Here is a 16,419-nt window from a genome sequence, read left to right as displayed (position 1 = left end):
TGTTTGAACAGAAACGACAAAACACTTTCCGAGTCCATTAGAAATTCCTGCTAAGCGCAGAGTGGGTTGTGCGATTCTGACTATACCACGGACAAGCTAAAGATCCCGGAGACTGTGTCAAATCTGATAGACTGAACCACACCTTTCCTCCACTTTTAAATGGATGTATTTGTAATGCAAATAGTCGTCATGTCGATGTTTATTTGGAGGCTTTTAGACTAATCACATTGCGTTGATCGACTGTTTGGTGTGTTGGTAGAATTGTTAGTGATACGGTTAGATAATCGGATCAGAGGTTACTGGTATTTGAAAATGTGATGTGTTGATATTGCTTGTCATATATAACTAAGTGATCGCCGGCCATTAAAATGCAATCGACAGGTCATGTTGTCATGACGACCAATGGAACTCATTGATGAGATCAACAAAACAAACCATAGGCGTTAAATTATCCTTTTTATTGACCATTAATGTGTTACCGATGAAAATAAAGGAACTGATGGAATGTTAGGGATAGTATAATGACGATAAATGTCTGTTGAATTCATTTTTGGCGTGGAGATCAATATTTGGTGTGTCAGTATGGCGAGCAATCCATACACGTCATTTTGATGACATACTGTCAATTAATGTCAGTATGCCCTTTGTTTATTCAGTCAGCTGTCCTTGCTGGTCTCTGGGTCTCTTGCATACACCCGCGAACATCCCACAGGTGCTCAACTGGTAGCTGTTTAATGACTGTATGAACTTTGCAATTCAAGCTTTATGGCAGCGGTCTCTTAATGATAGAGACTGGATCAGGTAGTCCAGTGATCAGCATCATGAGCATCGATCTACGTAATTGGGATACGATGACATGTGTCAACCAAACCAGCGAGCCTGACAACACGTCGACTCTTACGACAAACATGTTGAAGACATATTCACGGGTCATATAAACGGTGATTGTTTGGCATTGTCATCATCAGAATTCCCGAAAATATTTCTAGTGAATGGAACAACGACTGGGCCCAAACTTTCATGAACGTTTCATAGGTCGGTCAAATGCCAATTCACAAAACCAGATCAACTCGCCTGTTCCGTGAGGTACATCAATACAGCGTGACATCTCTGCCCACACGGATGATGTGATACAATACGCTACTACCTCGCCAACAACGTATTTTGCCGACTTAGAATCTGAGGAAAACCTTGAGGCGTCTGTAAACATGATATAACGCCATTGACACACATCCTGGTGTTGCCCTCAAAACCTTTGCCGTCTATGCTAAACGTGTAAGGTCACTCCTATGAACAAGTTTTGAAAGGTAATTCTTGAAGTTCATATTCCTGTTATTGTACGGAATTCTGTATGGATACCATGAGCAGATTGGTCCAGTTAAAGTAACGAGACGAACTTAACTTAATTGGTACCATTTCTAAGACCTGGTCTCATTCACACACTGCCCGGTTGACGGCACTGCTCCTGTTGTGAAATTTCAACAGTCTGTCCTAAATTCGCCTTTTTATTTTAGGGATTGGCTTAGAGACACTTCAAATGGTCTTCTTACTTCAACCGTATTACTGATTGTAATTACTGATTGCATCTCTTAGGCGCACACACTTATGGTACGTTGAGGGGAAAGGGGGATACCCAAGTGGTTGAAGACTTCATCACAATTCAACAACCGGATTCAATTCTCAAAATGGGTTCAGTGTGCGGAGCCCATTTTTGTGTCCCATGCCGTGATATTCCTGGAATATTGCCAAAGGTGGTGTTAAACCTTACTCACTCACTAACACGTACTGCTTAGACATGGTGTGGAAATTAATTTGGATTAGAAGCAAAGCCGTAGTATCGTAAATGGAGACAAACCAGCTTGACAATATTAGTTGTTCACTGGTCCCTCGGGGCCAAAGGATTGATGTACCCTCTGTGTTTGTTTATATTCCATGAGCCCATAAACAAACGTAGATGGTACATCAACCCAAGCGCTCCGAGGGAGCAGTGAACAACGTATTTTTCTTACAGAACACCTCAATTAATGTTACTTTTGAACTGTTTGAATTGGATCATAATAAGGAGTAGTGGAGTTAGGCAACAGTCCAAACACTACTAACACGAGGTACCAAACGAATTCCCACCGTTCGGCATTTCCAGCGGGTAACATAGAAAATGTTCCTCGCTTGTAAGTGGAAGAACAGAGGAAGCTGTCAAAGTCGGCATCTGACCAATCCGGCAAGTTGTCAACACCGGCATTAATTCACAGTCCCATTCGTGACTTGTACATTTATCATCAGCTGTACAATCCGGTACATTGTCTAAACTGGATTGTTTATTCAGTCCCAATGAGTGCCGGTTTAGACAGCTGCTACTATATACTGATTAGCACAGCCAATCACAAAACGAAATTTCACAAAATAGACATACCATTAAAGCAATAGCAAAATTTCTGAAATGTGTAAACAGTGTTTAGACTTTTTTATTTTCTTACCGCGTGACAATTAAACGTGTTGTAACAAAAACTCTAACAAGGGTCAGTTGGGTTGGCCAACAATTACTGAATAAAATCTGTCTGGTCCTGAATAAACGTTCGCACATAACAAAGGCCCTGTAATGTCATCCCTGCATCGCCGACTTATTAGATTGCCATTGACAATAACATATTTTGTGCGATCATGAGTTGTGATGATCCCCCATGCCATAACGCCACCTCTCTCAGTTCAGCCTCGCCGTCTTTACATCCTTGTCCTGCCATCAGTGCTGCCCAGATGAAATCTCGATCTATCAGTGAACACAACGCCATCCCAATCTCGGCTCCTATACCGTATATGCTGTCTGCACCAGACACAATGTGCCTGTCTGTGACATTGGAGCAAATTTGAACGTTTGCAGACAGTCGGGCCCTGATGTTGTGGCCCTTCATTCGGTTGCACACAATCCTTCAAGTGATTGGACGTAAGCCACGAATGGTCCGAGGAGTCACACTGACAGTCTGGAATCGATTCCGTAGATGGGTCAGCCGAATGTGGTTGTCTTGACGCAACGCGTGGACGGCCGGTCCGAGGCAATTTCTTGTCTTCCCGATATGCTGAACTCGTCTCCATGGAGATGTGATCGAGTTTCCATGGACACCAAAATGTTTGGCCACTTCATTTTGGGCCGTTCCAGTCTTCCGCATACCCACGGTTCGGGTACTCGGATTCTGTAAGCCGTGGCATGACATACGTGCATTTGAGGCTTTTCCACAACATTCACAGCTTCAACCCGTCTTAAGTTTTCAGTGTCAGATGTAATATGTAAAGCCTGTAGCAGGGGGTATGTTCATTGTGCACATCAAATGACATCAAATTTCATGCAAAGTTGTTTGCAACAACTTTATGTGGGGATATGTTTAGAAATGAAAATTATTCTCTAGTGATTTTAAGCTTATGGAATTTTAGGCCATGCATAGTTACATTTTCCCGTTAGTATATAATCCAGTTATTTATATAGGTTTCCGCCAAATCGATGCATCATTATATGGACAACATCAGGTAAAGTGATTACAATTACGGATGTGTTTGTTCACCCATCTATAGTAGGTTTTCGTCGTCAAAAGACTATTGTGCCGAGAGAGGTGTGATTATCGCCGCTTTGAATTATTTCTAAAAGCGGATCGAGGTCGAACCTACGTCATTGGTTCCTTTATGAAGTATGCGAGTTAGTCACGTGTTTTGAACAGTGTCTGATTTCAAGCTCACGAACAGCGTACAGGTTCTATGTTAGTCATGAATGGCTATCACGTTGGAGGGCCAATGGCTGAACTGGTAGAGAGTATTTCGAGTATGCCAAACTTGGGCTTACGCGCGTTCATGCGCGCTCAGCATTGGGGTATGTCGATAGAGTGGTTGAATTTGTGGTTAAATGAGTGAGTGGTTACGCAGTTGCATTTGTGTGTGGTTGAGGGAATGGCTGAATGAGCGAATGATCGAGTGAGTGGTTGAATGAATGTGTAAATGGTTGAGGGTATGGTTGAATGAGCGAATGATCGAGTGAGTGGTTAAATGAATGTGTAATTGGCTGAGGGAATGGTTGAGTGAGTGAGTGGTTGCGTGAATGGTTGAATGTATGATTGGTTGAAGTAATGGTTGGATAAATGAGTGCTTGAGTGAATGTTGAATGTGTGGTTGGCTGAGTGATCAGCTGAGTGATTGGTTCAGTGAATGTGTGTTGGGTGAGTGGTGAATGAGAGAGTGGTTTGTTGCGTGAGTGGTTGAGTTAGTGATTGGATGAGTGGGTTAAGTGTGTGGTGGATTGGTGAGGCTAGTGTTTGAGCGGGTCAGTGAGCGTTGCGCTGTTAAGTGAATTGTTGGTTGGTTAGGTTAGCTGTTGAATAGTTAAATGAGCCTTTGAGTGGTTGCTCCGTTGTCGGATGTCGTGTTGACAAATCACGTTTCAGAATCAGAAAAAAGCACACATCGAACCAAGATTCAAACCAGCCGATTCGATTTCGGAAACAATTCCGTAAAGCGAGAAAAGTGAGTGAATTTAATTTTACGCCAGACTCAGCAACATTCCAGTTAAATGGCGGCGGACAGTAATTGATCGCGTATGGACCAAACAATCCAGTGATCAACATAATGAACATCGATCTCCGCAAATAGGATAGGGCGACATGAGTCAACCGAGTCAGCGAGCCTGACCAACCGACCCCGTTAGTCGCCTCTTACGACAAGCATGAATTACTGAAGATCAAATCTAACCCCGATCTTCACGGATTCAGTATGTGCGTAGACTGCCTTAGTAACCTCAGAAGCATTGTGGATCTATTCTGACCCTGCATCCGAACATAATATTCGACATTAAATACATTTTCCCTTTCAGATAAACCTTTAGAGTTGCAAAGAATTTTTATAAATTTCATAATGTGATTCCCTATTACTGAAAATATGTAGGTTGAACCCAACATACAGAAGAGGCAAAAACTTACCCAGAAACGTCGTAAACGACATTGTTATCCATAAGGTTTGTTTTGAATTATAATGGCTTTTTCTGTTGATTAATGCAAGCCCACATCGACGGATCTTTGTCTAATGTCAAACACATACCTCAATCATATTTATGCGGATGTTACACTTAAAGCGACTTCAGGTAGTCGAATGAAAACGACCGCGTTAAGTGATGTGTAAATATACATATGAACTGGGTCACCGGATCGATATATTACTCGGAGGAGCACACATATAGGTGACCGTACATCTTTGTATCTTCAGTAAATGTTATACAGTATTTTATTATCCATGCCGATTTGCTCATTACAAACATGAGAAAAACAGAACCTTCTGAAAGTGTTCAGGTAGTGCACGAGGTTTTAAGAACATAAACTAGCAAGAAGATGAAACAGAACTTAGATAACCTATTGTCCTTACCATACCATGTTTATCTACATCAGAACGATAAGTAAAAACGTGCCATGAGATGAAAGGTAAGTACACAAACCTTTTAATGACGTTTGCACAAAACAATTTTCAATATTTAAATGTCTAAGTGTAAGCCTGAAAAAGTATGTCAGCTTACCATCATGGTTACCAGAGTTTCTTCTAGATAATCAATGAGGTAAATTGTAACGGCACTCCGGTAATATTTTGTCACGTGGTACAGAGATTACTGTTAGTGGTTGGTGTATTTCTGTTATGTCATGTGGCCGTGGGGTCGCCTAGTGATAAAGTTTTCGCTCGTCACTCCGAAAGATCCCGGTTCGAATCCTTACATAGGTACAATATGTGAAGGTAATTTCTGGCTTCCTCCAAAATATTGCTAATTGTTAAAGCGGTTTTAATTTAAAACCCATACAGTAACTCATAATAAATGTTAGTGAGAATAATAATGAAGCCTCCGTAAAATGTCTGAGGTGGTTATGTAATATGTTTGTTTAGTGGTTTGAATACCAACCATTCAAGGTCAACTCCCTTCCGCACATCCGAAAGAGAAGAGAAACAAGCTCGTTGTTCGAGGTCATTAGAGGTATAATGGTTTCTACAAGAAAGACTGTATGTTGGGGAGGTCGGGGCAACACCATGAAACAGCTTCACTGATATCTACGCAAACAGTAGCGACAAAACCCTTTCCACATTCATATGAAAGCACATCTGTGTTAATATCACAAACATATATTTGTTCCAGGAGTATTACAGCTGTACGATGTTGTGTGCGAACAAATCGAGTCTGGATCAGACAGTCAAGTGATTGTCACCATGCGATACGATGACAGAGCATGTGTTTCTCAATCGTGAAATAGAGACCACCTTTTCCTTTGCTGAGCGGTGAGTGTATCCTCCTCCATGGTCATAAACATATGTAAAGTCAAGTTAATTGTTCGCCGCGGGATGGTCAGTTCTTTCAGACCAGGTCTGACCCCTCAGCAAGAACAGGTTTTGTCTAATGTTGTATCGATGAAACTACACAATACAAAGTCCTAGTCTGGTCAGCTGTTCATCTGAAAAAAAAACAGGGCACATATGGTACAAGTCAAACAAGAAGACAGTCATCAATATCCCCTGCATTACCTCCAATTTCAGTCTAAGTCACACTTGCTGCCATAGAAACGCGAAAAATATTTTATTAAGAATATCCAGCTCTATCTATGTGCCAAGTTTGGTGAAGAAATACTGAGTGGTTTTAAAGTTCTGCTCCGGAAAAGATAAATGTGCACGGACGGGCGGGGTGCATTTTAATACCACCCGTGATTCTGATACAAATCACTATTTATCCCACCGCAACACGTTTTGAGGGTGGATAAATAGTGATTTGTATCAGAGTCACTGCGTATTGTGATACGCGTCGAGGGTCAAATCTCTCAGCGCAGGCCTCAGCAAGAACTGGTTTTGTCTATGTTTTATCAGTGAGTCGACGCAGTGCAAAGCTCTAGTCTAGACATTTTTTCTGAAACAAGTGGAGAACGTATGGTGTGAGTCCATTTGAGAATTACATCGGAATGACCGTCAGTATGGAGGGGTAAATCTCTCAGAGCAGGTCAGACGCCTCAGCAAGAACAGGTTTTGTCTGATATTGTATCAGTCAGACTGTACAAAGTACAAAACCCTTAAAACGGATTTCATTACTTGTCATCTAAGGGACTTGCCGTGTATATTCGCTGTGACTGACTGTATACAAATAGCAATATCTAATGTTGAATATATTTGGCAACAATCAATAGGGAAGGGTGGAATCGGTAATGACAACCCAGGTGGTAATGTGAAAATCTGTACAATCAATACCCACAATGTCCCCAGCTACTCCAGTAACGTTCATCATTTAGAACCTTTCAAACCCGGGCTTCAGATCGATGACTTAACACAGATTTTTCTTGGTGGTTCTACAGTGGACACTCAGTGATAAACAATGAATCATATGGATCACAACGTTGAGACGTGGTTCTACAGTGGACACTCAATGATAAACAATGAATCATATGGATCACAACGTTGAGACGTGGTTCTACAGTGGACACTCAATGATAAACAATGAAGCACATTGATGACAACGTTGAGACGTAACATCATGTTTATATATATTCTGTATAAATCCTAATTTAACTGGCTCGTGTATCGTAAATAGGCATGATCACAGCATGAGACAAACGCGAAGGTGCAAAACATGTTATTTTATGTTCGACGAAAACTGGAATACAGTTGCCTTATACCTTGGATAGTGTCCTATAACCTTACACTCGAGAGAGAAATCGACCTAGTTGAGCGTTTAAATCCACTGGATTCTCAAGTCATATGACTTATTAACAAACAATAGTTGGCAGAGTATCTTTAAGATATATTGTATTTTTGCAGAACATGTACAGTTCAAATTTCCTTCATTGCCCTTCACGTTTCAATACCTGTTTCAATTTACGTCAAATCCGAAAATATACGGGCTAGAATCGGTCTTCAAGGACGCTTGTCGGCGTCGTAAGAAGCAACTAACGAGATCGGGTGGTCAGATTCAACTGCGTAATTCGATATGCTATTGATCACTGGATTGTTTGGAATATTGTTGAGTGCGTCGTTAACAAAGAAAGAAAGAAAGAAAGAAAGAAAGAAACAAACAAACCATTTTATGGGAAGTATTACTTTTGGAGTCCAGTAAATATTCGGGCAGCTTTTAGACTTTCTACTAATTGACAATGCTAAATTACACCCCTAACACTTAACATGCTTTTCCGATACGCAATAATGTATTCCAGTTTTGGATAAACTGTCAATGCATATATCCTGAATATCTAATACTCAGTGTAACTTCACTCATTTACAACAAAACGTGGTTGCTGTTTTGTGTACAAAATACGAGAGACAAATGTGTTAAGACTCAAAATAGCAATCGATATGTGAAATCATATGCAGTGGAAGCTGTCAAAACCGACACCTGCCTAATTTGGCAAGTTGTCAACACCGGCATGAAATCTCACCTCATCCATGGCTTGTACATTTACCATCAGCTCTACAATCCACCACTTTGTCGAAACCGGATTATTTCTTCAGTCCCAATGAGTACCGGTTTAGACAGTTTCCACTGTAAGTGAATTATAAACCAACGCAACAACCACTACAAGATCGTACACTTCTTTGGAATCAATGCTCCACAACATCTCCAGCAGCGCTATTGCGGTTCCTCCGACTGGGTCATTCGACACTGACCTCCTACTGCACAAATACGTTTCCCTCAGTTGTATTGAATTCTACAACATTGCACAGCGTGTGTCTCCTTTTGTACAATACCAATCAATTTCTTGCAATCAAGACATATTTTATATTTGCAATGTGTTTTTGTAGTTTGATATACAGTTAGGAATGGTCTGGCGATCAAAGATACAGATGACACGCGAATATTTACAACTGACATCAGACCCTTAGGGAGTATCGCCCGGGTGGTCAGGTTATTTAGATAATTAAGGTTGAGATACTTGAGTGCTCGTTGACTTTCATAAAATACAGAACAGTGTTCAACTCATACGTGTGTCTGGAAGTTTGACGATTGGGATTACTGGCACTGAGGAACGACGACAAGACCTCAAACAAAGGAGATGCAGTTGATAAAGCTTTCATTGTACGTCAGTGAGACACTGCGAAAGGGGTGTGCTTTAAATGTATTGTGAATATATAGTGATTGAAAACCTGTTTTGTGTATGAGGACAAACAACACTGACATATTTTGGTGTGTGTAAACCCGAACCATTCCACATCGAATATACTTGGGAAGTGTATTGATATGAATAATTGTCACAGAAGTGATAAAATGATTTTTCCTCAAGCACTTTTTATTGCGCGTAAACACAAGGGGTTGGCATAGGACACATGCTACTAATTCCCACCACCCGTTAATCGCCTCAAAAAACAAGCATTGGTTTCTGAAGATCAATCCAGCCCGGATGTTCAAGGGGCCTTGCTAGGTGTAGTATGTACAGGGACATATTATATGTATACAAAATAAGCATCTCTGGCGAAGACGCAGTTGCTGTCGTATTGACAATACTGACAACGCCTACCTTGCATCAATGTGAAGAAACTGAGTCATTTTGATTCGGGTGTATCACAGACATCCAATTATTTCCTTTAGGACATTATAGAAACATCAGAAATACCTCATTGACTACTCATTCTAATCCTTCCAAACACATTTAGTTGGCTGAAATAGACAAATTAGTCATGATCGATGTTTTAAGTACCTTTTAAATTAAGCGACACATCCTTGACATACAATTGTGTTCAACAAAAAGTCGGCAAATCGATACCCGTAACCAATGCGACAACCTGGTCGGTATGCACGCAATAGAATCAATACCTCACGATATCTCCAGTCACTCAACTACTGTTGATCTTGCCGAGTCACGACGTATCTCAACCAGGTTGCATTGCTTCACGTCCAGAGGAATCTGTTACGGAGGACAGTCGAGACTGACTCTAGTTTTGACGTCTTTTTATATTTGCAGAATCAGCCATGACAGAAAAAGGTATGGCAAAACAACGTATTAAACTGTGCGTCGGTGGATTTTCCTTTACGACGTCTAGTGAAGTTCTGTCAAGATTCCCTGAAACCAAACTGGCTAAAATAAGTCAGTCGAGTCCCTACTATGACAGGACATGTGATGTGTATTCTTTCGACAGAGACCCTAATGTATTCAGCTGTATTCTGAATATGTACAGGACATATGAACTACATCTTCCGTCCAACATCTGCGGCAATGCCATACGACGGGAACTGGAGTTTTGGGAGATTCCTGAGACTCGTATATCCGAGTGCTGTTGGGTCATTATGTTCCAAGTGGATCAGGGCGAGGAGATCAACCAGGATTTGGCTGCTAACTTTGAAAAGTCGACGAACGTGGGAACGGAATCACCGTTTGGCAGATTCAGGGATAGTCTTTGGAAATGCCTCGACCAACCAAATTATTCAAGGATAGCAAAGGTTAGCTGTTGCTGGGAGTATATTCTCAGGTTTTTAGAAAATGTTCTTTGAGTATTTAGTTTGAGCACTTGATTTGTGATTGGGAAGATCATTATACCTTCGTCTTGAGATTCTGAGTAAAGTTTGGAGCATTGTTTGTTTGTTGGTTGGTAAACACCACACAGAGCAGTATTCCAGATATATGACGGCGGTGTAAATAATCGAGTCTGGACCAGATAATCTAGTATTCTGAGCTTCGGTCTGCGTAATTGGGATGACATATGCCAACCTGTCAGCAAGCTTGCCCATCCGATCCCGTCAGTCGCCTTTTACAAGCATGGGGTACTGAGGACCAAATCTAATTCAGATATGTCCCCTCGTGTACGGGCTGTAAGTGTTGACTTAGAGATCAGATGGTACACCGCTCATTACACGTCATGTTACTCTGATGGCGCTGTCGTGACTATCATCATAATATCAACCCAAGAAATATGAAACCGTTTGTATCTTACAAATTATCCGAACGATCAAATTCATGCAGATAGCTTCACCACCCATATACACTGGTACCACGTATAGTATAATAAACAGTTCATACGAACGTGTCTGAAATTGCACCAGTAATTCATTACTGTACACAAAATTCAAACATATTTTTTGGGAGACTTTCAAGGCGGAAGTTGAAAAACATACGTATAAACTCAACCATATACCCACTTACTTCGTCCTGAACCATGGATTGTGTAGACGTACAAAATGTATGTGTATATGACTCTTGTGTGTTTCAAGGTAAAGGTCGTGAAGGCTTGCACCGACAAAATAATATAATGTACATTTTACATAAACATCCCTTAAATGAAGTAAGTGTCAATAGCGTCATCTTGAAATGGTAAAAAGTAAACACGAAAAAGTTAGAAAATCTGCGCCACATTGTAGCGGAATTTCTTGGTATTACGGACAAAATTCCATTATCAATCTCCACTGAATGTAAATGTATTCGTATGATCACGACTGTATGACAAGCATGTGTCATTGGACTGTGTTATAAACAAAGTCCGTTGTACGATCATGAATCTGTGATAAAATCTCTGTCATCTGAATATTGTCATTAATCGTGAATGGATTTTACTCACACGGACCAATGAAGAATTATATTCCAAATCGATTTTGTATTGTTCGCTCGTGGCCATGTGAAATGTCTGTCCATTGTTTCCTGCCAGCGGACGCATCAGACTACACATTGCTTGACGTCTTTCTAGGTAAATAATTTGGATGACCTCTTTGAAATCTCCGTAGACAGAGCATGCAAGTTGTAATGTGTAGACGTCAAACGTTTGTGCTGCTGGAGTATATTGACAAAGGACGGAGAGCGGTGTACTTAAAGACCATCTTGTCTTAAGTCTTGTGGGAATTATTCTCTACACACAGAATCTGCATGCATGCATTTTAGTATGAAAGAAATGGAGTTTATTTCTTTAATTCAGGGAAGGGATTTGGTTGAATAAATATGTTTGAACGATCATTGCAGATGTACTTGAAGTTCAAGTTAAACTTCTGTCTCATTCTGTCAAAACACTGTTGTGTCGAAATGTAATCTATCGAACTCACTGTTGTTTCTAGGTAAAAGCTAGGTCCGTGCGTAATCCTCGTCATCAGTAAAAAATGCGTCAAAGGTCGGATAAGCCGAAGTATTTACTCAGTTGCCTGCAAATTCAGCCTAAATGATTTTGAGTCTAATCTGGTTAATATGGCCAATCATAGTGGAAGAAAATACACAAATCAGTCTATGAAACTCCTGAGAAACACAGCAAACCCACAGGGCTGATAACTGTTGTTGGCCCTGTTAACATGTAACCAGCCCTGTATTTAAAATAAGAAACTGAGATAAGGTGTTAAAATAATGTTATCAATAGACTGATATGCAATTGTTACATACTAACAGAAAAGAACAACACTGTTCATTGGCTGAAATCATTCTGTAGACCAATCACATTTAGTGTTAGATGAATGGGTAGGCTGATCTGTGGAAGTTATGGTTTGATTCATCATGAACTATACAGGCATCGTCTAGCTACCACATTTGTAGATTATTTTCGAAATATTTCCCGTAGTCAATGACAAGGTCAAATGTATATCCTTGGAAAATGTATTGGCCCACAAGGATGGCTATAAAATAAAGCTGTACGCCCACCATGTATCTAACAAGCTGCGGGCCGCCGGGCAGACGCTATTTCATACCCTGCGCAAATAAGTGCAGATGGACGCTTAATAGGAATCTATGAGAAGCTTAGTATCATATGTACTGTTAGTTGTGGCTCAATGCCACATCCGGTAGTGTTTCAGTTGTATGACGGCGGCCTAATGCTAGAGACATGACTAGACCAAGTAATAGATGTTCGAGACCTGTCTTGGCAAACCGTATAGATAATCTGGGTTAGTATACGAATTGTTGTATATCCTATAAGTTCCGACATGCTCTCAGAATCTGTTCGAGAAACCGGAGGCTTTGCTCGTAGGGGAGCGTGGCTTTCTTGCGGTCGATTTTGCACTTCTTGCTTTGGTGTGGAAGTAATGGCAAAGAAAATTGGTATCGTATCAGATGTACAGTACAACCATCTGATCACGCACTCACACACACAATTCTGATAAGGTCAACCACTTTTCGTGTTCAATTTGAAAACTTTTACAATTGTAGTTTTGCCAAGGTTATGACCGAACCAGTTCCGTCAATCGTTACTCAACAAGTAAAGTGTAAGGATTTGTGTTTATAAACTAATGGTTTAATTTCCTTTACCGAGCTGTCACTGAATTTCATTTCGTTCGCCAGATTCATTGAGCAGGACCAACATTCCAGTGCAGTCATGGTTGGTGACACTTGAAATGGGCTTCACATTCATCCATAAGGGCATCGGACCTAGATCGAATTGGGAAACGAACAAATTGTTTGTACCATAAGGCTATCCCACTGCCCCTGATCAGATTAGCACGTCGGGCTTGCTGACTATGATACGATTGACTGCGGAGACTCCCGTTCAACATTTTAATGTTAATCGCAATCCTCACCTCAGATCTCACCTCACCTCACTGCCCAATTAACAGGTATATATGTAACCAAATACCAGTGTGGTGAAAGGCTACCCGCCCCTTTCATGCTCACTGCTGCGTGATGGATTGCGACACGAACACCATCAAGCGTTGTCGTTGTGGGTTAAGTGGGGCCTGCTGGTTTGTAATTCTCACTGTTGATAATTGGAATTCCCTGTCCGGTTCCGGAAACCGCATTTCCGGATAAAGAAGCATACATTAGATGTGTCATTTACTTGACCTAAACATCGAGCTATAAACGAGTTGCAGTGTACCTAGTTTCCAGAGTCGTATTATACCCGTGGACATTGAAACTAGTGTTTGTATTTGTATTTGACGTACATTGACCCTTGAAGGTCCAGGGTAGGACAGACCTTCAGCACAGAGATTCATCGACTTTCTTTGGTCGTTAGTCATACAGTGTAGTATTAATAGTTGGTATGTCTCGATTCCTTTCTTTCCTATAATCAGGCTCGCTGACTATGCTATAATAGTCCAGTCGCGTAGATCGGTGCTCATGATGTTGATCACCGGTTCCTCTCTTCCACGCTCGATTATTTATTTCCACATAGCTGGAATATTGATTGAATTTTGAATATTGGCGCTATCTCGCCTCTTACACAACTATAATCCAGAGAGGTTTAATCAGTACAATTAATTTAAGTTAATTTCTCTAACATCTTTGGCTCTAGTAGTTCAATTGCGTAGGTCGAAGCTCGTGATGTCGGCTCAATTAATTTTATGCTTATAGTTTAAATATTGCAGGAATTCTGAAGCATGAATCAATCGTCACAGCGCTCTCGTTTCTGAGACAACTTAAAGCAAACGGATGTACAAAGAGGTTAAATGAATACACAAGAAAACATGACGAGTATATTTTCCAAATTATATTTTCAGATTTGGAACACTGTTTTTATGATCCTCGTGGCTGTGTCTGCTATCAACTACTGTCTGGAAACAATGTTTCAATTCCGTGTGCCAATCTCAAGTGTTGGATACCCCAGCTCAGTTCGAAAAAACCTTAGTGGAAATAATTTGAAGATTGAACTGTTGATGTTTACGAAGGTGTACCCCGCTCTTTACGCCATTGATCTTTTTTGCCTATGTGTCTTTACCGTGGAGTTCATCCTTCATTTCCTGTCATGCGCATGGAAACGGAAGTTCATGAAGCGGTTTCTCACATGGGTCGACATCGTCACGATTTCTGTTGGATGGAGTGTATTTCTCACCGAGATCGGATTCAAACATGGATTCGTTGCCAAAAATTATGACATGTTCATTTTGTATGTTGTACTTCGAAGTTTCTATATATTCCGACTTTTCCGTTTTTTACGACTTTCGGAGCGATTTACCGGACTGAAGGTGATATTTTTGGCCATCAACCGTAGCAAATCAGAACTAATCCTGCTGGGTTTTTGCTTCACGATATTCGCGACAGTGTTTGGATCCATACAATATTATTGTGAATTTGAAAACAATCGCTTCGACACCGTACCGATATCAATCTGGTGGGCAGTGGTAACCATGACCACGGTAGGGTATGGGGATTATGTTCCATCTGGGGTGTGTGGCTACCTGGTGGGGTCAGCCTGTTCTCTTCTCGGGATTCTGGTCATTCCGATGCCCATTGCCATAATCGCTGCCAATTTCAACGACTTCTACAAGCGAAATCAACAACGTCAACAGCGGCTGAAGAAACAGATGCCACCTCCTAAAAAGACCTCAATAATAAAAGTGAAGCCCTGCTTATCGAAGTGAGTGAGTGAGGTAATATTCAACGTCACGTCGGGAATATTGCAGCTATATCGTGACGAGAACGATTAATATAAAAATACAAATGAGTTAATAGTACACACATTGTAAATACCTGGTAACAAAGGACAGGAAAACTAACTAGACTATCTATTTATCCCCTTAAACTCGGTTTACTAAGTTTAGACTTGTTAGTCTAAGTTTAGTAATGCTGTTCAAAGTTTATGGGTGTTTACCAAGGTCAAGAACTTGACCCATGTTTATCTTAGTTATCCAAATCCATGAAGATCGGTCTCAAACAACCCATGCTTGTCGTTACAGGCGACTGATGATCACGTTCCCTGGATGCATGTCCCAGTTGCGCTCATGATATCAACCACTGTGTTGTCTGGTCCAAACTCATCTATTAAAGGCCACTGCCATACAGCTGGAATATCGCTAAGCGCCATGTTCAGCAACAGACAACATTAAGTCACAGTTCGTGGTGTAAAAGTTACTCGTAAAGGTTTTAGGGTCAACGATGTCTGGTTAGCTGTGGTACAATTAGGCTCCAGTATGTGACATTGGGCAAATTAGGCCTACAGTACGCTAAGAAATAATCCGTATGGTTTTACACCCTTTAACCATTTCCAACACTATCATGAAGGGAACCGTGAAGATCCGGGATAGAATGGGCTTTCAGCAACCCATGCTTGCCATAAAAGGCGACTATGCTTATCGTAAGAGGCGACTAACGGGATCGGGTGATCAGGCTCGCTGACTCGGTTGACACATATCATCGGTTCCTAATTGCGCAGATCGATGCTCGTGTTGTTGATCATTGGTTTGTCTGGTCCAGACTAGATTATTTACAGACCGTCGCCATATAGCAGGAATATTTCTGAGTGCGGCGTAAAACTAAACACACTCACTCATGAAGGGAACAACGGAAGTTGGCTTAAAATACAGGAAATCGTGCCTTTGTTTCCAGCTTGATGAACCAACGTTATAACCACCGTGAAGTTAATGAGGTGTGACAGTGTCTGAAATATTCTGTATCACATTCGGAAGCCTGATTTATAATTTATCATGTTTTGACACGGTTGGACAATAACAAGACCATCCACGTGGGTACACAAGATAGGACATCAGAGAAGGCTGTTGGTATTCTGTTCAGTGTTGAGCGGTCACAGCTGATTGGCCTCCTC

At 41.0% G+C, this 16,419-nt stretch overlaps 1 protein-coding gene across 1 annotated transcript; it reads left to right on the top strand.

The window, feature by feature from the left end:
- Positions 1 to 9,964: 9,964 nt before the first annotated feature.
- LOC137283185 (potassium voltage-gated channel protein Shaw-like) lies at positions 9,965 to 16,419 on the top strand. The gene is made up of 2 exons (XM_067814632.1): positions 9,965 to 10,417; positions 14,378 to 16,419. The coding sequence occupies exons 1-2, from the start codon at positions 9,965 to 9,967 to the stop codon at positions 15,236 to 15,238; spliced, it is 1,314 nt and encodes a 437-aa protein (XP_067670733.1). The 3' UTR covers positions 15,239 to 16,419.

The sequence above is a fragment of the Haliotis asinina genome, chromosome 1 (assembly GCF_037392515.1).
Source record: "Haliotis asinina isolate JCU_RB_2024 chromosome 1, JCU_Hal_asi_v2, whole genome shotgun sequence".
In the NCBI taxonomy this organism is placed as follows: Eukaryota; Metazoa; Mollusca; class Gastropoda; order Lepetellida; family Haliotidae; genus Haliotis; species Haliotis asinina.
The sequence above is the reverse complement of the archived record's forward strand: the minus strand, read 5'-3'. Positions and strand labels throughout refer to the sequence as shown.